This window comes from Vulpes vulpes, chromosome 14 (assembly GCF_048418805.1).
Source record: "Vulpes vulpes isolate BD-2025 chromosome 14, VulVul3, whole genome shotgun sequence".
In the NCBI taxonomy this organism is placed as follows: domain Eukaryota; kingdom Metazoa; phylum Chordata; class Mammalia; order Carnivora; family Canidae; genus Vulpes; species Vulpes vulpes.
In genome coordinates this window covers 117639298-117666240 of record NC_132793.1, presented here as the reverse complement: position 1 = coordinate 117666240, position 26943 = coordinate 117639298, and the positions used below count along the sequence as shown (strand labels likewise).

Genomic DNA, 26943 nt, shown 5'->3' with positions numbered 1-26943 from the left:
AGGTGTCCTCGCTGGGGATACGGTGTCTCCTTTGCAAGGTGCTGTGAGGACCAGGGTGAATGAGCCAAAGTACCTAGCTGAGCAGGCGCTCAATTTAAGGAAGAAAATAATCAATTTTAAAAGTTCGCCTTGGCCTTCTTGAATAAGCAGAAGGTGCATCTCAGCCGGGCAAGTAGCCTGCCACCCTCCTGCTTGGCGTTGAGTGCCAGATGATGCAAGCCCCCCATCTCCAAGCCCACTGGCCCTGCCCCTATGGCTGTCTGGGGGGTAAGGGAATATTTTCCTGCCAACTTGGTGCCGTGCTAGTTGCCTCAGGCCGCAGAAACAGATCACCACAAACCTGGTGACCTGAGATGACAGAAGTGTATTCTCTCCCCGTTCTGGAGACCAGAGTTGAAGTCGGTGGTGGTGGGGGTCGGCGGGCAGGGGTCGATCTCCCCGAGTCCCGAGGCTCTCAGCTTCTGGTGTTGCCAGGAGTCCTCACTGTTCTGTGACTCTCCCCATGTCACTTGACATCACCTCCGCCTCTGTGTGTCTCCCTGTGTCCTCTCCTCGTCTTAAGAGGACACCAGTCATTGGATTTCGGGCCCACCCTAAATCCAGGCTGATTTCATCTTAAGATCCTTAACTAATTACAGCTACAAAGACCTATCTCTAAACAAGGTCACATTCGGAGGTTCCAAGGGGACGCGAATCTGGGGGTGCACTCTTCACCCTACTCAGGAGCTCGGAGCACAAGTGCTGCCCTCCCGCTGGCTTGGGGAGCATCTGCCAGGTGTGACTTTGGAGAGCAGAGCTCCTTGGGGGTGGGCTCCGGGCTCTCTCATGCGCACAGTGGGAGAGCCGTGGTCTGCCCATGGGGCTGGTGTGAGGGCTGAGAGAGCTGGCTGGAGTCAGACACCGGGCACAGACCCTGACACGCCCGCTAGGTACACGCCCGCTCACACTGTCATTGTTATCATTGTCACTGTGACTTTTACTGTTATCTGAGGGTCTGTGCTGGAGACGTCAATGGTCAGTGCTCAGTCTGGCTAGTTCACTGAGTGTGGGTCTTTGGGCAGTCATGGAGCTGGTCACTACATCTGGAAGTTTCCACAGACAGGAGTGGTTTGGGCTGGGCTGGTGGCTTAGGAATCGTTCAGAAAACATGTTAAAATGCCATTCCTGGGGGGTACCTGGGTGGCTCAGTGGTTGAACATCTGCCTTCGGCTCAGGTCATGATCCCAGTCCTGGGATCGAGTCTCACGTCGGGCTCCCTGCATGGAGCCTGCTTCTCCTTCTGCCTGTGTCTCTGCCTCTCTCTCTCTGCATCCCTCATGAATAAATAAACCAAATCTAAAAAATAATGCCATTCCTATTGCCTGCCCAGTGGGCTGGACAGGGCCCTGGGGTTATGTTTGACCACAGATGGGGGTTCTGAAGGGTAGCCTCCCAGCTAGAGAACTCCCTTTTTTTTTTTTTTTCAGCTAGAGAACTCTTAATCTGGGTCAGCCCCTTATTTCACCCACAGGGAAACTGAGACCCACAGTGGGACACGGCTTTGCCCAAATCACTGTAGATTTTGGCAAAAGTGGACTGAGGTTCCAAAGCATCCACAGAGGGCCACTCTGGAGCCCCACATCTTCCTGTGTGTTAGCTGGGGCAGCAGGGAGTGTGTCTCCCATCCTGGCTAGGAAGCAGGACTCAAAGAAGTGACCAAGGAAGGTCACATGTTTGGCTCAAGGTCAATGCAGCCAAGCCAAAAACGTAAAATGCAGGAATGAATAGGAATATGTTAGTAAGAAGGGTGTGAGGGTGGCTCAGTGGGTTAAGCGTCTCACTTTTTGTTTCGGTTCAGGTTATGATCTCAGGGTCATGAGACTGAGCCCCCATGGGGCTCCTCACTCAGCAGAGAGTCTGCTGGAGATTCTCTCTCTCCCTCTCCCTCTGCCCCTACTCTCCCCTCACCCCCTGTGGTTTTCTCTCTCTGTGTTTACAATAAATAAATAAAATCTTTTAAAAAAGAAAAAAAAGAGAATATATTAAGAAAAACCTTAATCTCTGGGCAGTCAGGAAGCCCTGGCTATCGGAACCTTTGCTATCCACACTCTTGTTTCCCAAACACAGAATAAAATAAATTAAGATAAATGTGTTGACATATCCTTGTTATCCAAATCTGGTTACTTTTAACATGAATCTCTGAAACCAAATGGATTTAGAACAAGAGAAAGACATGTATTCTTATTGTGGATGAGAATATACTTTATGCCACTCAGCTGTGCTTTCCCACTCCCCAGAAACCTTCACCTACAACAACAGGGAAGGAAGGAAAAAAAGAGGAAAATTCTTCAAAGTTCACGTGTGCAGACAAAATGAACAACACAGAAATCTATAAAAGCAGTTAAGAATCATTCTTTTCTGTACAGAATTCTATACATTCTCGATAGATATAGAAATAAGAAAAATCCAGCAAATTATTTTTCTGTGTGATTGGCTTTCAGCAATTTGACCTTCAGTGTGTTGACTTTTGATGAATTAACTTTCAGTGAACTGTTTTGCTCTCTGCATGGCCAATAGGTGGAGGGGTGGATGCTGGAAGTTAGTGTTGTAAGCTGAGATCATCTAAATAATCAGGTCTTTGATATTTCCCTATAATCTGCCTTTACTATTACACTCTGTCTTGTTTTCAACCATTCCTCCAGTTACCCCAGTTTGAGTGTGCCATATCCTCCCAGTAGGACCCTAACCTCTGTTACTCAAGATAAGTTCCCTTGAGGGCAGATTGTGTGTGTGTGTGTGTGTGTGTGTGTGACCATTATATCTCCAGGCCTGGAAGGATGCCTGCTCCAAAGCATGCACTCAATAACTACTTGTGAAATGGGTGAATGAATGAATGATATCTACTTCCATCTATCTATCCATCCATCCATCCATCTATCTATCTATATTTCTAAGATGAGAGCCAATAACTGTCATCTCTTGCCTATTCTAGGGTTACAACTTCCGGAAAGATTGTAAAGGGTCCCAGGTCTTTGCAGCCCCTCCCATAAGAGGTAAAGTCTCCTTGCTCTACACCTTCATTCTGGGCTGGCCTTGTCACTTGGTTTTTGTCCCAAAGTGACATTGAGTTCTAAGCCTGGGCCTCGGGAGGTTTTGCACACTTCTTCTCTTGTAGGTCTGCTACCATCAGTAAACAAGCCCAGGCTAATCTGCTTGGTGGTGACAGACATGTGGCCAGGTCTCCCTTCTCAACGACAGACCAGTGGTCAAGGCCACTTTGGAGCAGCTGGCATCCAGCCAACCTGCCAGCCAAAGACAGACATGAGTGGAGATGAGCAAAACCTGGGCTAGCGTGGCATGGCCAGCACGTCAACCCATGGACTTGGGAGCAGTAATAAGTAGTCATTGTTCAATTCACTAGGTTTTGGGGTTATTCGTTGCCTCATTTTGCCTGTCTTTGGAATTTCCATATCTGTGTGGATTTATTATCCTATTAAATTTGACTTTCTCCTATTAATCTTTCTCATGCCAGTTTGATTCTTAGGCTGGCTAGAAGGACCTTAAAGGGGACAGTAACTCTTGTTCTTACACCTGGTAGCCTATTAAAGGTCTTCAGAACTCAGGATCTGGACTGACACAACCCTGAACTAGAATTCTGGGTTACCAGCTGTGTGACTTTTGGGAAAGCACTTAACCTCTCTGAGCTTCAACTTTCTATCATCTCCCAACTCCATGAGAGTTCATTTCTTCTTTTTCTTTACTTGGACCTGCCTCTAATCCTGGGCTCCAAGCTCCTGGTTGGGATGGTTCTTATTGCTCTTTATGCTCCCAGAGATGAGTGCCCTACACAAAAAGACTTCATGAAACCATATCTTTCTCTACATCATGCATTCTCAGTTGGGATAAAAATTGGTTCTTGGAGGTGAGAGTGGGAGCAAAAAAATATTTTTGAATTTAAAATAAATTAAATGACATTTAATTGTGTATTATTAGTTTCAGAGATAGAATTTAGTGATTTATCAGTTGTATACAACACCCAGTGCTCATCCCATCACCTGCCCTCCGCCTGTCATCCAGGTACCCCATCCCCTACCCTCTCCCTTCCAGCAACCCCACTTTATTTCCTAGAGTTGAGTTTCTTATGGTTGGTCTCCCTCTCTGATTTTGTCTTATTTTAAATACAAAATAAGGTCATGGAACTTCTAAGTTTAGTTTTACCTGATATGATCTTATTTCTTTGCATTTAATTTCTCTTCTTACAGAGAAATGGACTGGAATTAAAACTAGTCTATTCCATGCTTGCTCAGGCCCAAGGGGATGGTGGCAGCCTCCCACTACTTCTGTTGCTCAGGCGCCTACATCTTTTCTCTTGATTCACTGTGCCCACATCTCTGTAAACAGGATGTTCATGCAATTCCCTTTAAAATCCCAGCCAACAGTACTCTCCTGCCGGACCTTGACCTAATTTCAAATTTATATAATAAGTTAAGAGTTTACAGGCTGGTTTTATAAAGGGCATCTCCCCAAATCCCACATGGTAACAGGTGTGGAAGCTGGGTCTCCTGCTTGCAATGGGACTGTGAAGAATTCCCATTAGCAGTGCTCACTTGGGTTAGAGCCCACCTGCTGTGTAAACACACTCTAGGGATGTGGATGTATCTTGAGTAATGATCACTGCTTGTTTAACCTGCTTTTGTGAGACATTCCCATTTAATTGTCATTAAGCAAGCTTCAAAAATGAGGGCCACACACTGATTTGGTGTCAGGATATAGCTCTTGATTTGTAGGTCTAACTTCTTAATGTATACATGCCGTTGCTCCTACTCAGTGATTTCTGCTTGGTTAGAAGTTAATTTACTTGTTATTCTGCTTTGCACATAGTTTCCCAACTTCTGAGGGGAAACGAGTCATCTGATTTGACCCCCATCTAAGCTCTGGACCACTTAATGCAACTGGGTGGGCCGTCTTTGCATATTAAATCAACATCATAGATCAGGGAGCCCTGTATTGGTCACAAGCTCACTAGGCACTTGGTACATTCCCATCAGGGCGGCTCTATCTAGCCTTCTGGAGCACTTAGAGCAGAGTGACCTTATAAGAGCAGTGACCATACTCCATGTTGTGTCTGTCCTCCCCACCAGCATGGGAATCTCCCTGGGAGGGTTTCACTTGGTGCCAGGCACAGAGCCCCCACATCATAAGATTTTTCACACTGTAACTGAAATGCTTTGGTGGCATCTCCTTTCCCTCAGAGATAAAGCTCTTTTATGGTGCCTCATTTATTAGCTGTCACAGCCACTGCCTCGGGGTTATGCGCACAGATAAAATATGTAGCAGGAAACTGCCTACCCTGTTCCTCTCTTTTTCCTTCGCCTAATTTCAACTTCCTGTCAAGCCTCCTTGAATTGATTTGCTCATCACATAAGCTACCTCAGGCAAACTCCTGGTTTCTTTCCCAGGAGGATATCCTTTTCACTTAATCCTGGAGGGGTGGCCTCAAAACGGGGAGTCTCTCAGCCCCTTATCTATCAGCATTTCTGAGACACATTTTCCCAATGAGGCTCCTCTTGGGATCCACTTCTTCTTGTCCAGTTAAGATGATCTCCCACCCGAGCAATTGCCTCCCTTAGACAGGTAATTCCCCTGGGGTTTAAGCTGCACATTGTCAATGTGAATTCAAGAGAAGTTTCTAAAGCCTGGCCAATCTCGTAGTGGGTGAAGTCTGGCTGCTGGGTGACCATGGCGGGGATTGGAGAGTAGAGGGTAGAGGGCCCCCATTGATCTGAGGTTAGGGAGGGCAGGTGGACCACCTAGAGGCTCCCAGATCCTGAGGAAGAGCTTAGAGTCTAAACCACCAGAGACTTAGTAGGTTCTGTGATCAGAAGGAAACCATGTTTGCCCACATTGGGAGTAAAATTAACACCACCCTAGGAAGAGTGAGGGGCTTGGGACAAAACACAAGGCAAAGCTGAGTGGTTTTGGTCAAGAAAGCACAGGGCTTGTGGATGAGTCCAATTTAGCCTACTTGTGAAGCAGACAGGAAGATGTCCAGTGACATACAGCATGAACATTCATGGTTCTTCCTGGGAAAAACTGTTATGGAAGACGATAACCCAAAAAACACTAATGTGCATACATGTCTCTGTGCGCATGTGTAACTGAAGGGTACACACATGCATGTGTGTGTACATGTGTGCACTTGCATGTATCTATGTATGTACATACATGTGTTATCTGCATGTGCGCATATGTGTGCGTGTGGGCGGGCACATGCATGTACATGTGTGGGTGCTGATTTTAGATTAAGAGGTCAGGAGAGGACCCACTGGGCCTGATGTGTCAAGTGGGATTTCCACACCAGCCTGTAAGCCCCATGGGAGCAGAGGCTGTCCTTCTGGTCTGCTCCCCAGTGTTCTAAGGCCTAGTGTGGGGCCTCTGGCTGCCCCCTGCAGGGGTGCCCACATGAATGCTGCCCACAGAGGGGATGACGGGGGCCCTGTAGGACTGAACACAAATACCCCCTGAATCGCTTTAATGGCAACATGTGCCTCCTGGCCCTCCGGTCAATTTGCTGCCGCGCCCAGAGGGTGTTTCCACTTTCCTTGGCCCTCTGATCACCATCACAACACGGTATGGGTGTGTACACACGTGTGTGTGTCTGATGCTCTCCCCCAGTCATTCTGCAGCCCATTTTGCCTCTCACTATAACACCCTGCTGTCCTGAGTTGGGGACAGATGCTGTTCATCCATCACGGATGTGACAGGACACGAACATGACGGCCCATGAAAAGCAGCAACATGGAGAAACAGAAATCCAGTTCTATGCGTTGATAGAAACGTAGCGTTGTTTTCATCAACACAGAAACCCAAACAAAGAACCACAGCAACACCTGCCAGCCAGATGTGTGCAAGTGTCAGCCCTGCCCTGAACCCTTTTCAGTCCCAGCTGAGGGGGCCCTCTCTGGTGGGGGCCCCTGAGGACACAGACACAGAGCCAGGGAATGGCAAGGCCATTTAATAGATGGGGAGGAGAGGACTTTCCTACTAGGGAAAGAGCTGGGGCTGGAAGTAAGTCCTGGGAAAACCAAGGCTGAGAACACTTGAGAGACTCTACCCTCATGCAGCTACAGTGCAAGGCGGTGTTAGGGCTCTCTCTGGGAGTCAGGCGATCCCACCACAGGTGACTCCATGCAAGTTGCTCCCAGCCCCGCCTTCTCTACAGCTGCCATGAGTCTTAAAAGAGCTAGTATACACCAAGTGCTTGGCCACATCTAGCACACACCCAGCGATCAATAAATCTCAGACATTACTATTATCATTAGTATTAATATCATAAATATCTTCCACGCTAAATGGTCACTTCTCCATGGGCTCAGATGGCAACTTGAGTATCTCTCATTCATCCCAGCTTGTGTATCTGGCTCAGAGCTCTCAACTGTTAATTGTAGCTGTCATGTTGCAGTATGTTATCAGCCATCTAACTCTGGGTGACCCTGTTACCTGTTACCTACCATCTGTGGGATGGAAATGAAAGCCAGCACTGCGTTAAAACAGGAAGGGGACTCTCTTTTCCCTTCCATTCCCAGTTGGGCTTTGCCCCTCCAGGACTGCATCTGCCCAGCGAGAACACCCCAGCTCACTGGTGCCCATGGGGAAGGAGGTGTGCCTTACCTGGCCCACTGCAGAAGGAGGCGATGATGGCTAGGATGCACACAATACTCAGGTATGGGATCCAGGGGGCATGGTCCTGTGAAAGAGCAAAGGTGTGGGCAGGGAAGGAGGTACTGGGGTAGAGAGGATCTGGGTTCTCACCCCAACTCCTCCTTGATCTATCTGCATGACCTGAGGAGATCACTTCACATCTCTGAGTCCCAGTTCAGTGTCCATAAAATGGAGATAATGATAACCCCCAAGCCATTCTATCTGCCTATTATAAATGTGAGGTGAAAGAATTTGATGGCTCCCAAGAATTTATCAGTGCCCTCAGCATACAGCAGGTGGTAAATAAATGAATAACCAACACTGCTTGAGTGTGTAGTCTGAACAGGCAATATGGGAAGTTTTATAGGCATTATCACATTTAAAAAATTTTCTTAATCTCTATTATTGTGTGAAACACTACATTTCTACCCCTCCTGTCCTGATAGGTATGAGATAAGTTAACTGTAAGCATTAAATATGTTTGAAGGGGCTGTCGCTTGTCTGGCAGGGTCAGGGTGGCTCGGTGCTGGGCATTGAAAGATATCTAGGAAATTGCCCCTGTAGTAGCAGACTGAATGGCTGATAATTAGAATATGGTATCACCAATGATGGGCATGGTGAGCATGTGGGGGAGGAAAAGGGGCATGTGAGCCCAATCTAGAGAGATTCAGGGAGGGGAGGAGACTATGTTCACCTTTGAAGGCTGAGCTGGGATCACACAACAGGAAAAGGAGAGGAGAAAAGGTTCCAGGAGAGGGTTCTATGTGAGCAAGGGCACAGAGGAACAGGAGAGCACAGCACAGGAGTGAGCAGCAAATGTTCAGAGTAGAGGGTGATGGGAGAGATGGGGAGAGCAGCCCTTCCATGCCCAAGTCTATCACCTCTTGATGAAGGAGGATCTAGGATCGAGAGGAGCATTGTAGGCTCTTGTACACTGCATGGCTCACTGCTACACTAAGTTATCCACCTAACCATCCATCCATCCATCCATCCATCCATCCATCTGGTATTCATCTAACCATTCATCCACTCACTCTCATCCATCTATCCATCCACCATCCATCCATCTATCCACCCATTCATCCATCTATCATCCACCCATCCATCTACCCATTGATCTATCCATCATCCATCTATCCAACCATCATCTATCTATTCATGCATTCACCCATCCACCCATAATCCATGATCTACCCATCTATCATCCATCCATTCATCCATCCACCTATCCACCCATCCATTTATCCATCCATCTGCCCATTATCCATCCAACATCCATCCATCCATCCATCCATCCATCCATCCATCCATCCATCTATTCATTCATATGGCAGATTGTTTTTGGTTCCTCCTGGGTGCCATGCACTGGGCTAGGAGGTGGGAACACAGGAATGATACAGGCATGGCCCTGCTCCCACAACTGTATTAGAGAAGAAAGATGAGTCAACAGGGAAAGCCAATCCTGTGATAAGTGCTACTGCAGGATTTCCCCTGGGGTCCCTGGGAACATAGAGGAGGGTGACTCACTGAGACATAGGATAAAGGGTGATGGGGGCAGCCAAGCAAGGAAAAGCTCTGAGACCTTGTGAAGTCAGGCTTAGGGGGACCCACATGCTCCAGACAGCCCTTCCAAACGTCTGCCACAGCAGCAGAAAGACAATGCCCCAGAACATCACCCAACCAGTGAGGGACCCAGCTTGGTCAGTCTGAGGGCCTGCAGGGGCATCCTGTCTGGTAGAAAACCCTGGTCGGCCGTTGGGAAGGAGGAGCCACTGCCAGTACATCACCCCCAAGGAAGATGTTTCTGCCTCCTGAGTGGTCAGCGTGCCCAGTAGCACCACCTTTCTGAAGGACAGGTGCTGTCAGGCACCACTCAGCTAATATTGCCTTTTTCTAGAGGTTTTTGGGACATTAAAACATTTGGCAAATGATCAACATGTGCAACTTTCCACTTAGGGATTCATTTTTGAAAAGTGCAAAGATTTGTTGACTACCGTGACCTTGCCTCGTGCTTCACTTGGTGCTGAGACAGGCTCCAGGCACCAAGAAAGTGCTCAGTCACTGCAGGCTGTCGTGAGCAGCGCAGGGGGGCTGATGGAAACCCCAAGATCCCGGAATCTCATCCCAGTTCTGCCATTTACTAGCTGTGCAGCCTTGAGCAACTTCTGCATTTATATTTATGCCTCAGTTTCCTGTCTCTATAAAAGGGAAAAATACCACTTTCACCAGGATCAGGTACAGCATAGTCCATCCCCCCAAACCTACATTTGGGTGCCCTTCCAGGTACTGTAGCTACATTTTCTCATTTAATCCTCCTAACACCCCTGGGCATAGGGACAATAGTCTCATTTTAGAGCTGGGGCCCTGAGGAGCAGAGCCCCTGCTGGAACCCACAGGCAATGATATGATAATTGTGGAAGTGCCTCATGTGGCACTTCCAGCTGCTCTGTGCTAAAATGTGGGAGCCAGAGGAGGTATCTTAGGGGTGTCTGGAGCAGTCTTCTCTATTCCATAAATGAGAAAACTGAAGTTTAGAGAGGAGACGTAGTCTGGCCAAGTTCAGGCAGCTCACTAGAGGCAGTGAGAGGACTATATATCCAGTGTCTGTCTTCCAGTCCAAGGACCTGTTACTAAACCCTCCTCCTTGAGGGCATCCAGCAGCTTCTAGCCAAGATGCCCCTTGGAATGCCATATCATAAGAGTTGTCCAAGACAGTATGAACTTCCCAAGCCAAGGCCCCAGAGCACCAAAGCCAGAGGCTGGCTCCATGCTGACCTCCTTCAGGGCATGAAAGGCACATTCTCTCACCTGAAATGTCAGTGTGATGGTGATGATCCCAAAGAAGAGGGCCATCAGCCCAAAGCCACCTATGAGGAGGGGTCTCCGTCCCAGGCGCTCGATGACCAAGCCCTAGGTCAAGGCAAAGGACAGATGGTTATTACTTCACTTCTAGTAGCAGGAGAAAGGGAATGTTGGGACTGGGAACCAGCACAGGGATCATGGTTAAAGGGTGGCTTTGACCTTCAGATAGCCCAGCCATTTTCTCTATGGCCACAGCCAGAGAGGCAAAGATCTTTATGAGAAAGGGTGGGAGAAGAAAATCACCATCTTGAGCACCTACTGAGCGTCCACACACTCCCCTTTCCTTCTAATCTTCCTCTCTAGGGAAGGGTGGGGTTACCTGCCAGGTGGTCTGCAAAAGGAACCGAATGGACATGGTTGCTATAGCCCTTCACCCACCCTTTGGCGCCAGCCTGCCATGGAAAGCAAGTGCTCTCGACTTCTAATGCCCATGTGTTTTAGATGTTATAGAGGCAGGCTCCCAAGGCAGGGGCCCAGGGGTAGGAGGGGGCAGAGAAGGTTCTGGTGTTTTCCACTCTCCCTGAGTGTGGGTGGGTCAGTTTCATTCTAGCGTGTGATACCAGGAAGTCCATGTGACTGTAGCTCCTGAAGCCATGTCCCCTGGCCCAGTGTCCCACAGCTATAGGGCTGTTAGTGACCTCTGCTCAGCTGAATGGTCACAGTCCTGCCCTCAAGGCTGAAGGAGTCTTGCTGCAGGAACCCAGAGCCCTCCTCCTTTTCCTCTTTCCTCACACCCCACTCTGAGCAGGGCGAGCTCTCCCAGAGACAGCGTGGGCTGCTGTTCCACTTGGCCAAGTGCACCTCAGGAGGTGAGTGGGCACAGCTCTAGGCCAGCCAAGTGCCCAGAGGACAGGCCACAGGGTGTTGCCTGGGTACTGTGGTGTAAACAGTGAGGAGACCGGGGGGCTCTGGTGTGGAAAGTCAGGGGTTGGAGTGGAAAACATGCTTGGCTGATGGCCACTGGCTGAAAAACATCCACAGCTTGAGGACCTGGGTGGCTCAGGTGTTGAACATCTGCCTTTGGCTCAGGGCGTGATCCCAGGGTCCTGGGATCGAGTCCTGCCTCAGGCTCCCTCTGGGGAGCATGCTTATCCCTCCGCCTATATCTCTACCTCTCTCTCAGTGTCTCTCATGAATAACAGATAAATTAAAAAATCTTTAAAACCAAACAAAAACATCCACAATTTCCTTTGGGAAGCCTTTCCCAAAGTAGGACCAATTTGTTGTCTGATTTTACAGAAGTAACGAAACTGAGACACAGAGGTTTTGGGAACTTGTCCAAAGCCATGTGGCTGGTAGGAAGTAGAGTTGGGATCATATACAAAGTCTTTTCTGGTTGCAGAGGAGGAGGATGAAGATAGTTTGGTCATTCAGTGGGAAGCCAGGCCCAGTGAGACCCACGGAAGCAGTAAAGATCAGCAATTGCCGAGAAAGTTCTAAAGAGAAAGAAGGGCCAGGATCCAAGTCATCTCTCCCCCTAAAACCGTCATGAGTTGGGTTCCACCAAAGGGAAGGTCCAGATAGGAGCTGCCAGGGCGAGAGCAACATGCATAATGAAACTGGGCCCCTGGGTTGGGGGTTGGGGTGGGGAATGGGGAAGGTCAGCGACACCCAGGATCAGAGATTCTGGGATTTGTCAAAAGCCACATTCTATTGCTATTCGGAGATAAGCAAGTGGAATACGTGCTCTCTCACACTGCAGGGATGGCTGAAAAATATACATACTCTTCCATTCAATCATTTGCCTTGTATTTATCCTAAGAAAATAGACATTTGGTAGAAGATTTATGGACAAAGATCTTCAAATATACTGTAGTTTATACTAATGAGGAAATAGAAAGCATCTAGGAGTACACCAACAATTGAATCCTTCAATAAATACTGGAATATCCAGATGACAATTATGTAGGGATTCACGTATTTTAAAAGAATTTTAAAGAACAGAAAAATCCTCAGGTTACGACTCTAAGGGAAAAGAGCCAGACACAGAGCTGTATCTCGCATATATTTATGTACACAGTTTGGTCAATTATGATTCTGTTAAACTGTTATACCCTGGAAAAATTTATGCAAAAAATAGCTTATAATGGCTAACTGTTTGTGGGAATATGTGGTTATTCTTTTAATCATCATTTTCCAGTCTTTTCCAAATTTTCCACCGTAAGCTTCTTTTTTTTTAATAAAAAAAAAAAAGTCTAAAACATAGACTTAGCTAAGGCATTGGAGACACTATGCCCTGAGTCACAAATCGTTAGTCTTCCCCTACCCCTGCTGATTTCTGATACCCACACATGCAGATCTTCACCGTGTAGAATGTCTCTGCTACAATCTCAGGATGGCCTCCCCATTCCCCACCGTTACGCTGGCAAGGAAGACGAAGACTGCTCATAGCTGGAATGTGTGGTGATGGCCTTGTCTCCTAGGGTTACAGTGCCCAGTGACAGATCACAGAAATGACAAGAGAAATTGCCACGACAAGCATCACAGTCACTGCGAGACACCGAGCACTTAAGTTGCTGTCCCAAGATTAACATGTGTTGCATTGTTACCCTGAGATTACTGTGTACTTGTTACTGACTTCAGTGTTCTGTGTCTTCTTTTTCTTTTGGTTTGTTTTAGTTTCTTCAAAGGCACCACCAACAATTTCAGTTTCAGCAAGTATGCCCCAGATATAAACCAACCGAAAATCACTGTCCTACATCATGATACCAACAATCAAATGCTTTGGGGTGGGGATGGGGATCTGGCAGTTTCATTTCCCTAAAGTCTCCTGATGAACCAAGGTAGAGCTGGAAACACTGTCCTTGATTTGGAAATAGTCTCTGATGGTGTCTAGGAAGACCCCAAAGAAATAGCTGTGAGAAAGAAAGGGATAAAAACAACTCTGTCCATCCTAGTGGGAAACCCAACCAGTCTGCAGGGCTCCTTTCTTCATCTCTTCCTCTTTTAAATTGTTTTAAAGTGCAGCCTGTTGAAAGGGATTAGGGTGAAGACAGTATTTCCACTCAACATTAAAGTCATTAGTGAAAACATTAGCTGAAGATGAACAATGGCCTCTGACGGTTACTGACATCAGCTGGAGATGGACTGTCAGCCTCCAAGAAATCTCTTCTGGGGACCTCTGAGCTAAGGGTTATTTAGTCATTCAGCAGCCCTGTACCCAACACCTCCTGCCCACCCCACAGTGCTAGGACTGCTGGTGGGCTAATAAAGAGAAGGCCTTTTGGGATCCCTGGGTGGCGCAGCGGTTTGGCGCCTGCCTTTGGCCCAGGGCGCGATCCTGGAGACCCGGGATCGAATCCCACGTTGGGCTCCTGGTACATGGAGCCTGCTTCTCCCTCTGCCTGTGTCTCTGCCTCTCTCTCTCTCTCTCTCTCTGTATGACTATCATAAATAAAAAAAAAATTAAAAAAAAAGAGAAGGCCTTTTGTCATGGTTAGTATTTAAAAACCAACTTTATTGACTTAGATTCAATTCGTAGATTCAATAAAATGTACTGATTTTAATTGTACAGTTTGGTATATTTTATCGCTTCTTGGCCTTTTGGCTAAGATCAAGTGTGGTATATTTTAACAAATTTATACACTTGTAAAGCCATGACCATATCAAGATACAGAACATTTCTATCACTCCAGAGTTCCCTGTGCCCCTTTCCCTAGCTGCAAGCAACCACTGATGTGCTTTCCATGACACTAGGTTAGGTTAGAATTCCATATTGGTGACCACTATACTTTAAAAAAAGATTTATCTGTCTATTAGAGACAGAGAGAGAGAGAGAATGAGAGCAAGCGCACAGGAGGGGAGATGGGAAGGGGCAGAGGCAGAGAGAATCCCAAGCAGACTCCATACTGAGTGGGGAATCTGACTCAGGGCTCACCCCACAACCCTGAGATCATGACCTGAGACCGGGGCCTGAGTTGAAACCAAGAGTCAAACATCTAACCAACTGCACCACCCAGGTGCCCTGGTGATCACTATACTTTTGAGAATCATCTCTGTTGCACATACCGTTCCTTTTTGGTGCTGAGTAGTATTTCATTGAATGGATATACCACAGTGTTACTCCATTCATCGGATGGATGTCTGGGCTGTTTCAGTTTGAACTTTTCTGACTAAAATTTTATAAACATTGGGATCCAAGGCTCTGTGTAGACATGTGCTTTGCTTTCTCTTGGGTAAATACTCATGAGAAGAATATTTCGAGTGTATGGGTAAAATTTTTATGAGAAACTGCCAAATTGTTTCCCAAGGAGCTGTACCACGTCAGATTCCCAGTGGTTCCACATCTTCATCAACATTTGGTATTACCGACATTTTGGTATTAATCATCCTTACGGTGAACAGAGGTATCTCATTGTGAGTTTTAGTTTTAATTTCCCTGGAGCCTTACGGTGTTGAGCAATTTTTCATGTGTTTATTGAAACTTTTGATAGCTTCATTTGTACAATGTTTGCTCAAGCCTTTTGTTCATTTCCAAGTGGGCTGTTGGTCCTGTTTTTGTTGTATTCTAAGAGTCCTTTATATCTTCTGGATTCAAGTCCCCAGTGAGATGTATACTTTGTGAATATTTCCCAGTCTGACCTGCCTTTCCGTTCCCTTCACAAACTCTTTTACATAGCCACAGCTTTTGATTTTGATGAAATCCTATTAATCAATTTTTTAAAAATTCATGTTTTGTGTCCCATCTAAGAAATCTTTTGCATACCCCAAGGTTGCAAAGACTTCCTCCTACGCTTCCTTCTAGGAGTTTTAGAATTTTAGCTTCTATGTTTCATTCCATGGTCCACTTTGAATTAATTTTGTGTGTAGCATGAGATTAGGGTTATTTCCTTTTTTCCCTTGTGAATATTTAGTCTTTTGGTATTATGGTAAGACTAACTTTCCCCATTGAATTACTTTGGCATCTTTTGTATTTCTGGATTCTATTCTGTTCCATTGATCTATATGGCTGTCCTTATGCCAACACCATGCTGTCTTGATTACTACGTAGTGAACGTTACACAGCACTTACTATGTGCCAGCTATGGTTATAGGTGCTTTACATATAGTAAGAATTTAATCCTCATAACACTTCTATGGGTATATAGAGGTTCAGAGAGTTTAGCAGCCAGCCCAAGGTCACACAGTGGCAGGGCCAGGTTTCAAGTCCAGGCATTCTGGTTCCAGAGTCTTGCTCTTAACCCCTGAGCTGTACTGCCTCTCCTTACTGGCACATACAGATTTATCAGAAGGATATATGCACTCTCCCAAGGCTTTCCTTCCTTTGTGTGAGGCTGTGGCACAGGAGCATTGGGAAGGAGACAACAGTCCTTGCCCTTGGTGAATCTTATGGGTTGAATTGTGTCCTCCCCCAAAAAAGATATGTTGAAATCCTAACACCTGCTACCTCAGAATGTGACTTTACTTGGAAACTGGGTGTGTTTTTTTTTTAAGATTTTATTTTATTTATTCATGAGAAACAGAGAGAGAGAGAGAGAGAGAGAGAGAGAGAGACAGAAGCAGGCTCCATGCAGGGAGCCCAACACGGGACTTGATCCAGAGTCTCCAGGATCAGGCCCTGGGGCTGAAGGCAGCACTAAACCGCTGAACCACCTGGGCTACCTATGGAAACCAGGTTTTTAAAGAGGTAATCAAATTCAATGAGGACATTAAGGTGGACCCTAATCCCATGCGACTGGTGCTCTTATAAAAGGGGGAAATTTGGACACAGACACGCACATGTGAGGATGCAGGCAGAGGTCAGGGGTGGTCCTCTACAAGCCAAGGAACACCACCAATTGCCAGTAAAGCACTAGATGCTGTGGTGGAGGCCTGGAACAGATTCTTTCTCACAGCCTCAGAAGGAATCTGCCCTCTGACACCTGGATGTCAGATTGCTGGCCTCCAGAACAGTGAGACAATAATTTTCTGTCGCTTCAGCCCCTCTGTCTGTGGTACTTTGTTATGCGGCTCTAGCAAACCAACATGGGGAGCTCACATCTGATGCAGAGCAGAGCTTGGCAGGTTGTTGTTCGATGATTAAATACACATGAAGAAAGGAGGAAGGGATGGAGGGAAGGAAAATAGGGTCTAATATGTCATTTATTTCAAATGTGACTCAAAGCTGACTTAATGTGCATTTATAGCATTTTATAGGTATTACTGTATATGAATTTTATAGGCCAATCTCTGTCTCTGTTGTATTCTTTATGTCCATCTAAGTTTAAAGGACATGATATAATACTCCATGCTTGGCAGATTTCCTGACATCTCAGGGACCACAGAGCCTTGTAAGAGCTCCTTCCTCAACAGGATCCTAAGGAATGCCCTGTTATTCCTGTCCTAGTCCAGGCTGGGTCTTTTCCAATCTGCTCTTTCCATGAAGTCAGCCTTTGCCTGGCTTGATGTGCTCCTCGCAAGCACGGGGGTCATATGGCTGGCAGCAGGGCTCAGAAGGAGGAAGGGCTGTTGGTAGGGGCTCTGTCACCTGGCTGCCCCCAGCAGAGGGTGTGGATCCCAGCATGGGCAGAGCACTCTGGGCTAAAGATACACCTTTCCTCAAGTGGCCTTAATTGGGTCTTACTCAAACAACTGTGTACTGGGTGCTTGCTTTGGGCTGGCACTCAGCCTAGTGGGACACATGAAGACCAGGGATTGTCGGGGTACAGGATGACAACTACCACAGACATTTCTTTAATGTCTCATACACACACACACACACACACACACACACACACACACACACACAAACACCTGGAGGTGCAGGATGCCTCCCAGATTGGGGCCAGCACCCTAGTATCCCAAATGGCTGCCCTTGATCTTGATGATTTGGGGGGTGGTGGTGAGGTCCTGAGGAGCCTTTGCCACACAGCCATTCTTGAGTCTCCAGGCAGAAACTGTATTATTGCCAAGACTTTACTTCTGGAAGAATGGGAGAAAGGAACAGGAATGGTTTTACTATTGCTGACTCAGGTCTCTCGCAGAGAAGAGAAAGAAAGGCTGCATGAGAAGAAATGCCAAGTTTCAGTATTGCTAGTAGTTCTGTTTTAAGCATGCAAGCATTAATCTTTGCTTTCACAAATCTCTGTGAGACTTTGGAAAGCTGTGGGTATCTGGAAGTTAATGGAGTTTTAAAGTCTGTGTTCAGAAGACAGGGTCTCAGAAACAATTTTCCACCTAGAACAGGCTGTCTAAATTGAAAATAAAATATAATCCATTGATGGGACGCCTGCGTGGCTCACTGGTGGAGCATCTGCCTTTAGCTCGGGTTGTGATCCCAGGGTCCCAGGATCAAGTCCCACATTGCGATTCCTGCAGGGAGCCTGCTTCTCCCTCTGCCTATGTCTCTGGCTCTCTCTCTCTGTGTCTCTCATGAATAAAATAATTAAAATCTTAAAAAAAATCCACTGAAACAAACTTTGTTCAAAAATTTCTATTTAAAAGATGAATGTTTGAGAGGTGCCTGGGTTGCTCAGTTGGTAGAGCATGTGACTCGAGTCTCAGGGTCCTGAGTTCAAGCCCTATGTTTGGTGTGGTGCTTACTTAAAAAAAAAAAAAAAAAAAAAAAAGGATGAATGTATGAGATCTGTACATCTGTTTGGGCCAAAGTTGTAAGCAATGAAAAAACTAGTTTTTAAATGATTATCATTCTAGGGTGGTCCACAATCCTTAAGTACATAAATTTAAATGATCTTGAGATATTTTAACTGATGTGCAAAATCAGATATGGACAGGGGCCAACTGGAATAGAAGGAAAGGCTGGCATTAGACTAGACTTTTCCAAGTTCTCAAGTTTTGGGAAAAGTTTTTCCTTGGGTCAAGGCCATAGCTTCTAGAGCTTCTAAGGGAAATACAAACCCCCCCACTCCCTTCTCAAAAAAGGAAAAGGTGGTTGGTTCTTAAGAGGTTTATGAGCACAAATTTAAACTGTTCTCAGTTTTGGGCAAGCGGGAAAAAACTCAGCTCTTAAAGAAAAGGAGTTGAGGAAGAACCACTGGGTGGCCCGCTGACTGAGAAACCAGTGCTCCACCAGCAGAAGCATGGAGCCCAGGGAGCCTGGGGGACAGGTGAGCGGGTGGGGGTGGCGTGCACTTGGAGTTCCAGAGAGGGACAGAGGAACACAGTGTGAGTCTCCACCTTTCTCTGATGGGTGGAGCTGGTGGAACCTGCCCAGAGGCAGGGAAGCCAAAAGTAGCTAACAGAGAGATGATGAAGGAATCAGAAGACATTTCCTGGGAAATAAAGCATCAGAAGGAAGCACATTGTGGGAGCCAGAGGGTGGGCAATGGGGAAGGAACTTGCTTGCAGATGTGTCCTTGGCCAAACTCAGAAATAGAATCACCTGATAAAAAGGTATGATCAGAGCTGGGAGTGGGTGGGAGCAGGGGAGTGGGCTTCCAAGGCAAAACCACCTGTCTGCTTTGGTCCTCCCGGCCCCTCCCATGAGGAAGAGCCCTCAGAACCAGGAGAGCCCCCACGCCCACATGCATGCTTCCTCCCAAGGCAACAGGTTACACAGCACTTTCTTAAATAGTGATGTGGGCACCAAATATGAGAAGCTGCTCAACTGAATTATGATTTCTCGGCCCTGTGGGTGCTACCCATTGAGGATGGAGCCCTGGCTGCCACTCGTCCCCCAGGGACTTTGGGGACCAAAGGAGAAATCTGGTTCCTCTTTTGTTTCATGTGGCCTCTCCGCTGCTAAGTGCCTGTAAGTTTTGTTAGATAAATGGGGGGATGACTCTAACATTTTAGTGGAGGTGGGGGCTGTTTCCTCCTGCCACTCTGTGGCCCATAGAAATGCTGCAGAATTGTGATTTATCAATTGAAAATGTTGTTTGTAAAGGAGAATGAGCTGAACTCAGTCATTTGGATGCCAGAGTTAGGGTACCCTCTGTCTGATGATTCACTGGGAAAAACCATAGCTGAGGGCATCACAATGCCAGATTTCAGGTTGTACTACAAAGCTGTGGTCATCAAGACAGTGTGGTACTGGCACAAAAACAGACACACAGATCAATGGAACAGAATAGAGAACCCAGAAGTGGACCCTGAACTTTATGGTCAACTAATATTCAATAAAGGAGGAAAGACTATCCACTGGAAGAAAGACAGTCTCTTCAATAAATGGTGCTGGGAAAATTGGACATCCACATGCAGAAGAATGAAACTGGACCACTCTCTTTCACCATACACAAAGATAAACTCAAAATGGATGAAAGATCTAAATGTGAGACATGATTCCATCAAAATCCTAGAGGAGAACACAGGCAACACCCTTTTTGAACTTGCCACAGTAACTTCTTGCAAGATACATCTATGATGACAAGGGAAACAAAAGCAAAAATGAACTATTGGGACTTCATCAAGATAAAAAGCTTCTGCACAGCAAAAGAAAGAGGCAACAAAACTCAAAGACAACCTACAGAATGGGAGAAGATATTTGCAAATGATGTGTCAGATAAAGGGCTAGTTTCCAAGATCTATAAATAACTTATTAAACTCAACACCAAAGAAACAAACAATCCAATCGTGAAATGGGCAAAAGACATGAACAGAAATCTCACAGAGGAAGACACAGACATGGCCAACAAGCACATGAGAAAATGCTCCGCATCACTTGCCATCAGTGAGCCTCGTTTCAAGCCCCCCTGCTCTGCTCTTACCACCCTGCCCATATCTGTCTTTACAGAGGCCAGAGGGATCCTTCTAAAATGCACCATGGTGCTCTGCTTCCTATACCCTGGGGGCGCCCCATCAACCTGCTGGCCTCAGTCTTGCCGACTGGCTCCTGCTTGGTTTGCTTCTCCAGATCCCTGCTGTGACCTGCTCTCTGTCCTGGAGGAGGACCTGCAGGCACAGATCAACAGGCCCCCTTGCCCTCAGCATCCAGCTGGTGTCAGCAGACAGGGCACTAGTAAGAAGTCAGAAGGAGGGAAGGAAGAAAATGGGACCAGGGTGTTGGGTCCTGACTCCCTTTCGCCAGGCACATTTTGGCTGGCTGCTTCTCTCCAGCAAAGGTCACCACTCCTGATCGGTGGGGGTCTGCCCCCACTACAGACCTATCCATCCCTGAGTTAATCCAGCCCAGCCCAACTCCAGCCCAGATATCTGGGTGACAGTTTCCTCATTCCTTGAGCCTAACCACAATTTAATACAACAACTGCCCACTTCTCAGTGCCCCTCGATTGGCACCAACGGTTCTCACCACATCCTTTCCTGTCTAGACCACCATACGCTTAACTTACTCATCCTGCCGTTCATTATCTGTCCCCCACTAGGGGCTCGCCTTCTCTAGGGCAAGGGCCTTTGTCTCTTTTGTCCATGGACGCACCCCACATGCCCAGACTTGTGCCTGGCACGAAGCAGAGGCCCAACTAGCACTTGCCGAGTGTTGAAAGAATAAGCTCTCTGGCCCAGTTTCATCTTTTAATTGTTGCAGAAGGTTGCAGGGTATTTTCAGCTTTTTCCATAGCATACGCCTGGTTCTCTTCTGGAACATTAATAATCAACAAATATTGTATTTGTTTGCTAGGGCTGCCATAGAAAGGACTGCACGCAGTATGGCTAAATAACAGACATTTCTTCTCTCATAGTTCTTAGGGCTGGGTTTCCAGGATCAAGGCCATGACAGGGCCGTGCTCCCTCTGAAGGCACAAGGAAGGATCTGTTCTAGGCTTTTCTCTTGGCTTTTGCAACATGCCTTCAAAATCCACATGGTGTTTTCTCTGAGTGTGTGTGTCTGTATCCAAATTCCCCCCTTTTAATAAGGATGGCAATCATATTGGATTAGTGGTCCCCCTATTCCAGAATGATCGTATCTTAGCAAATTACATCTGTAATGGCTATGTTCTGAGGTACTGGGAGTCAGAGCTTCAATATATACATTTTGTAGGAATGACAACACAACCCCTAACGATAATTAACATTTATTGAATACAAGTGCTGTGAATTACTGTTTACTTCTCATGGTAAGACCTATTAAGGTATAGATTTGTATCATCCCTACTTTTCCTTGGGGAAAACAGGGGCTCAGAGAGGTTAAGTAAGTGGCCTGAGGTCACCCAGCCAGTGAGCGAGGGCCATGAGACCATAGAGCCCAGACACTCCACCATCCTGCTTTGTTGCCTGTACCCACTTTCTTACCCAACAAGTGCCAGATCCAGGGGCTCAAGATGTAGCTGTGAACCCTAAAGTTTTGCTTCTGAAATCGTGGGTTTGTTGGGATGCAGAGGGTGGATGGAAACCGGTAGGATATTTTTTTAAACTTCAACGCTATGGCATAGTCCATTCCTGACAACTTGTGAAGAATAAGAAGCCAGAAGAACTTATGTGAATTATGTTTCCCCTGATGCCACCCTGGGTGGCAGCTGATGCTCAGGCTTGTGTGGCCCTGGTGACACTTGGTGGACGTTCACTCGGAAAGTTCATGTCGTGCCAAGAAAGTCAATTTGGAAAACCAGCTGTTTCTGCAAGATGCAATTATTTACAGCTGCCCAAGCCAATGAGCAATGCCAGGAGTCAAGAATAATTGCAAATCAAATGAACAAAAATGTCTTTCTCAAGTTTATTAGGTCCCAAAGCCATTTTAACAGACTGTCAAAATCTCAGGAAGAAGAAAGCAAACTGGAAAGATGGGCAATTGCCTCACAGGGTTGGATGAAACAGTGTCCATATCTTTGGAAACAAGGTAGTAAAAACTTTGGAAAGACCATGGGATTTGCTGCATATTGACTGTCAGGCATGCAGCAGTGGGCCTTCCTGCACTGGGCGGTTTGCTTCTACGACAGCTGTGCGAGGCTGTGCATTCGTCTCCTGTGGCTGCTGTAGCAGATCACCGCAGTCTCCTACAGCCCTGGGGGGCCAGAGTCTAACACAGGTCTCAGGGGGCAAAAATCACAGCTGCTGGCAGGGCTGTGTTCCTTCTGGGGGCCGTTCCTTGCCTTTCCAGTTTCCAGAGGCCATGTGCTTTCCTTGGCTCATGGCTCCTTCCTCCACCAAAGCCAGCAACTGCCACTCCAACCTCTGCTTTTGTCACTACATCTCCCTCTCAGATTCTGATGCCTGCCTCTCTCTTTCATTTTTAAGGACCCTTGTGGTGACACTGGGCCACCTGGCTAATCCATGATGACCTCCCTATCTCCAGATCCTTAACTTAGTCGTGTCTGCAAAGCCTCTTTTGCCAGGTAAGGTGACATACTCGTGCTTCCAAGAATCAGGACCACCATGGGTGCGGGCGGGGCGGGGGGAGGTAATTCTGCTTACCATGGTAAGCCTGGTTATGTTTGTTTTAAAGATGACAAATAAATTCAGAGATGTTGGGCAATTTTCCCCATGCCACTCAGCTAGTAGATGGGTGGTTAGGATTGGAATCCAGAGCTGCCAGGTCCTACAAGAAGCTCTTTCTCCCCCAACACAGTGTTCCATCTCAGACTCCCAGCCTCATGCTAGAGTTAATCTCAAGGTACTCCAGAGATTAGGGAAAAGGCAACCATGTTAAGAACTACTCCCAGTGGACTATTCTGGATCTCCTGTTCCTTTGGATGATAAACTGGGAGGGGTATAGATGACTGGGGCCATGTGCATGAGGCCAGTGGACAGGCTGCCCAATGCACTTCCCTTCCCTTCCCTTCCCTTCACCTGGCTAATACCTGCTGGGCCTTCAGGGCTCACCTTCCTGGGACCTCTTCCAGGAACTCTCCCAGGAGAGTTCATGCCAATGTTGCACGTGGTATGTGTCTGTTTCTGGATCTTTCTCTCTAAAACACAAATTCACTAGTGACCTAACACAAGCATGATTCGGATATGCCAGAGCTGCTTGTGGAATGCATGCATGCATGAATGAATGACCCCATCATGATGCCACTCCCCATAGTGGGCCCACATGGCAGTCCCCGCACCCCTAGAACACATATGTTCCAAGTGACTGTGACCCATCCTGCTCCACAGCTGAAGGCGGCAACAGGTCAACTCCCGGTTTTTTACAAAGGTCCTCTCTGCCTCTCCCAGGATGGTGAAGTCACTTTCCCTCCTTCCTGGGATTAGTTCTTATAAGAAATACTCTGGCAAATATTGTCAGTTTGTAACAAAGATGATCCACTGGTCAGAGAGAGGGGGCTGGAAGGTGGGCACCTGGAGTCAGGGAGATGGGGTTGAAAGCATCATCACCCTCTGCTCCTTTTTCAAATGAGGATGAGAACCGGACTTTTAGGAGTGATGTGAATGAACATCCAGGAGATCCCAGGTAAGGCACTTCAGGGCCTTGGGGAGCAGTGAGGGCCCCCGATATCAGCTCTCCCCACCCCCTTGGGTTCTGACCCTACTGGCTATGTAATCCTGAGAAAGCCAATTCTTTGGCACTTGGTTTTCTCGCCTGTCAGAAAATTGCAAGAGTCCCTGTAAAATCCTCCTCTCTACAAGGATGTTCATCACAGCCTTATTTACTGACAAATGGTGGAGTTAACTCTGTGAGCCCACCTCATTTGCCAGGCACTGCTCTCCAGTATTCACTTGCTTAATCCTTACCCCATCCCTATGAGGCAAAGGTGGTGTCCTTACTTTTTTTTTTTTTTAAGATCTATTTATCTATCTATTTATTTATTTATTTATTTAAGAGAGAGCACGCACGAGCGGGCAGAGGGGCAAAGGGTGATGGAGAAGCAGACTCCCGGGCAGCCTCGGTGGCGCAGCGGTTTAGCGCCGCCTGCAGCCAAAGGCGTGATCCTGGAGACCCGGGATCGAGTCCCACGCCAGGCTCTCTGTGTGGTGCCTGCTTCTCTCTCTGTCTCTATGAATAAATAAAATAAAATCTTTAAAAAAAAAGAGAAGCAGACTCCCTGTAGAGCATGAAGTGCAACACGCGGCTCAAACCCAGGACCCTGAGATCATGACCTGAGCTGAAATCAATCAGTCGGACATTCGACTGACTGAGCCACCCTGGAGAGGAATGGTGTTCTTATTATAGAAATTGGGTAATTGAATCAGAGAGCTGTTGAATAACTTCACCAGGGTCACGCAGCTCCAAAGGGATGGAGACGGGATCAGAATCGAGGCAGAGTGGCTTTGCCATCTAGGCTTCGAGGGCAGATACTCAACAGCACCACCCCGCAGGGAGCAGCCAGGGAACCTGCCATATAGCCGGTTTCTGAAGAGCCACAGAGCCTGCACAGCCAGCGCTCGATCACAGGGGCGCTGATCAGCATGTTTTTCTGTATATACGTCACACGTCAACAAAACACGCCTCAGATGAGAAAAAGGAAAGTGAAATGAAAAGCAAGTCTGGCACGAGGTCACGTGCGCCAAAGCAGAGTGACTACCACAGAAGAACAGAACACACACCTGCGCATAGAAAAGCCAAATGGCCTTGGGAGGTATGATCACAGATTTCTCCTGTGGTTCTTTCTACTCTTCTGAATGTTACTTGTGCACCTGAGCTTGTGATGATTTCTTACAACAACAAAATACTTTACCAGCCAGTCCCCTCCCCCAAAGCAAACCCTGTGGTTTCCCACCACGTTCATTCCAGACTGACTGTGCTTTTCCATGGATCAATGTAAACATGAATCACCACAACTGGGGAACGAGAATTTTGTCAAACTCCGATTGTGAAATGGTGAGATATTTTCCTCTAACAGAAAGACTGTGAGTGAGAGGAGGAGGTGAACGCGGGCCCTCGACCCTTTCTGACATCCATCTTTAGAAGCATCTCGTTAGAAAGACCCATTACGAGCAAGGAGCAAAATAAGGCGTTTTGTTGACAGCGAGTCAGAAATGCAACTGGAAGCCTCTGCCTGTTTGCACCGTGTCCATCCTGTCAGCAGAAGTCGGCACGAGAGAGGGGAAATAAATGAGCTCCCCCATGAAGGAGGATCTGATTCTCACTCTGATTCTACCCTCCTCTCTCTCCTTCGGGAAGAAGCCCCAGTGTGGACTATGTGCCTGAAATGTGAGGCACAGACCACACACCTACAAGGTACAAGAGGTGGGACATCTCATAAGACTGAAGCTCAGAGAGGTTGAGAGCATTGTTCAGCATTGCACAGCCAAGAAATTCCAGAGCCAGGATTCAACCTGGTTTGGTGTGATTGCCCAAACCGGTACAATTTCTGGGACATTCTGAAGTCTCCCAAATCCCTCGTGGAAGCATGGGTAGTGTGCATCTTTAAGGCTGAGGCAGAATGATAAGCTCTGTGTCTTTCTTTGCACGTTTTTGCTCATTATTATCAGAGGGTGTAACACCCTCTGTTACACCGATCGACTGGAACGTCCTCTCTCTCTTCCTTTGCCTGCAGACTCCTACATGTTTGGGATAGAAAGATGAACACTCATGCTCTGGAAACATTTTTCAGGTCATGGCACTGGACCTTAGGTTCACAGGGACTCTGTCCTGGACCTCCAAGGACAAATGCCCCTTTTCACTGGGTGCTCGTCCCATCGTATCGGCTGTGACCAGGTGAGAGCTCAGAGAAGGGAGCTATTTGTTAAAAGAAAGATAGTAGGGGAGCAACTTATCAGTAAGAATATTCTCTAGGTGGGGGAAACATCCTAAAAATCAGACACCTTCAGAGCCACCAAGGACATACTCCGGTAAAGGCAAGCACGGTTGCCTGGGGGCCCCATGGCCCCGGGATGCTCTCAGGAATGACCCCAGATTACTCACAGAGAAGATGGCAGCCAGCGTCTCGATGCCACCAGTACTCAGGGTAATGTATGGGATCATTTCCGGTGAGATCCCAGCTTTGCCAAAGATGCTATTGGTGTAGAACCAAATCTGTAAGGCAGGAAAGAAAAACAAAGGTGAGTCAGTGAAAGGCATCTATTTCCAAAATTAAATTCAGGTGCAAGGCAGTCCCTGAGATTCGCTGCTCCATCCAGCATGGAGCTTTGTGGTGTGGCCAACTATCTGTTTTCTTCCTCCTCCCACCTTTGTCTCTTCTTCATTACTGACAGGGATACAGGGAGCCACATGTGCTGAGCTAATTGTGGCAAGGAGATGCACACGGAAATGTGGGTGAGGCTTCTCGGAAGTCTCCTAAAAATGAGCTTTCCGCCAAGGAGGTGGGGTCCCATTTTTGCCCTTCCTCCTTTCTGCTGTCCAAATGGTGAACGTGATGGCTGGAGATTCAGCAGCCCTCTCGGATCACTAGGTGACCTCAGGACAGCATGGTAGCCTCCATGGTAACTGAGAAACAGGAAAGGTTCTTTACAGGTACTTTACTGTCATCCACTAGAAAGCTGTCACAATAAACCTATAATGGGAACAACATGAATGATGCCCTGGGGATTGTATAACACACAACCTGCAAACCCTACATGGGGCCCCTGCTTTGGGATGGAAGCCACCCGTTCAGACGCTAGAGCAAGAAGTTAGAAGGAGCTTGTGTCCTTGCTCACTATAGTGATTCTGTAACTTATTAGCCAAAG

The 26943-nt window shown here is 47.1% G+C and overlaps 1 protein-coding gene across 10 annotated transcripts in view; it reads right to left on the bottom strand.

Annotated features, from left to right (window-relative positions):
- The window catches only part of SLC2A9 (solute carrier family 2 member 9), a 226976-nt gene that overhangs the window by 36099 nt on the left and 163934 nt on the right, over positions 1–26943 (bottom strand). For all 10 annotated transcript variants that reach the window (XM_072737784.1, XM_072737785.1, XM_025998312.2 and 7 more), the window contains 3 exons: positions 26180–26290; positions 10489–10590; positions 7651–7726 (listed from right to left, as the gene is read on the bottom strand). In XM_072737784.1, coding sequence (XP_072593885.1) covers positions 7651–7726; positions 10489–10590; positions 26180–26290 — 289 coding nt within the window. The remainder of the gene's footprint in view (positions 1–7650; positions 7727–10488; positions 10591–26179; positions 26291–26943) is intronic.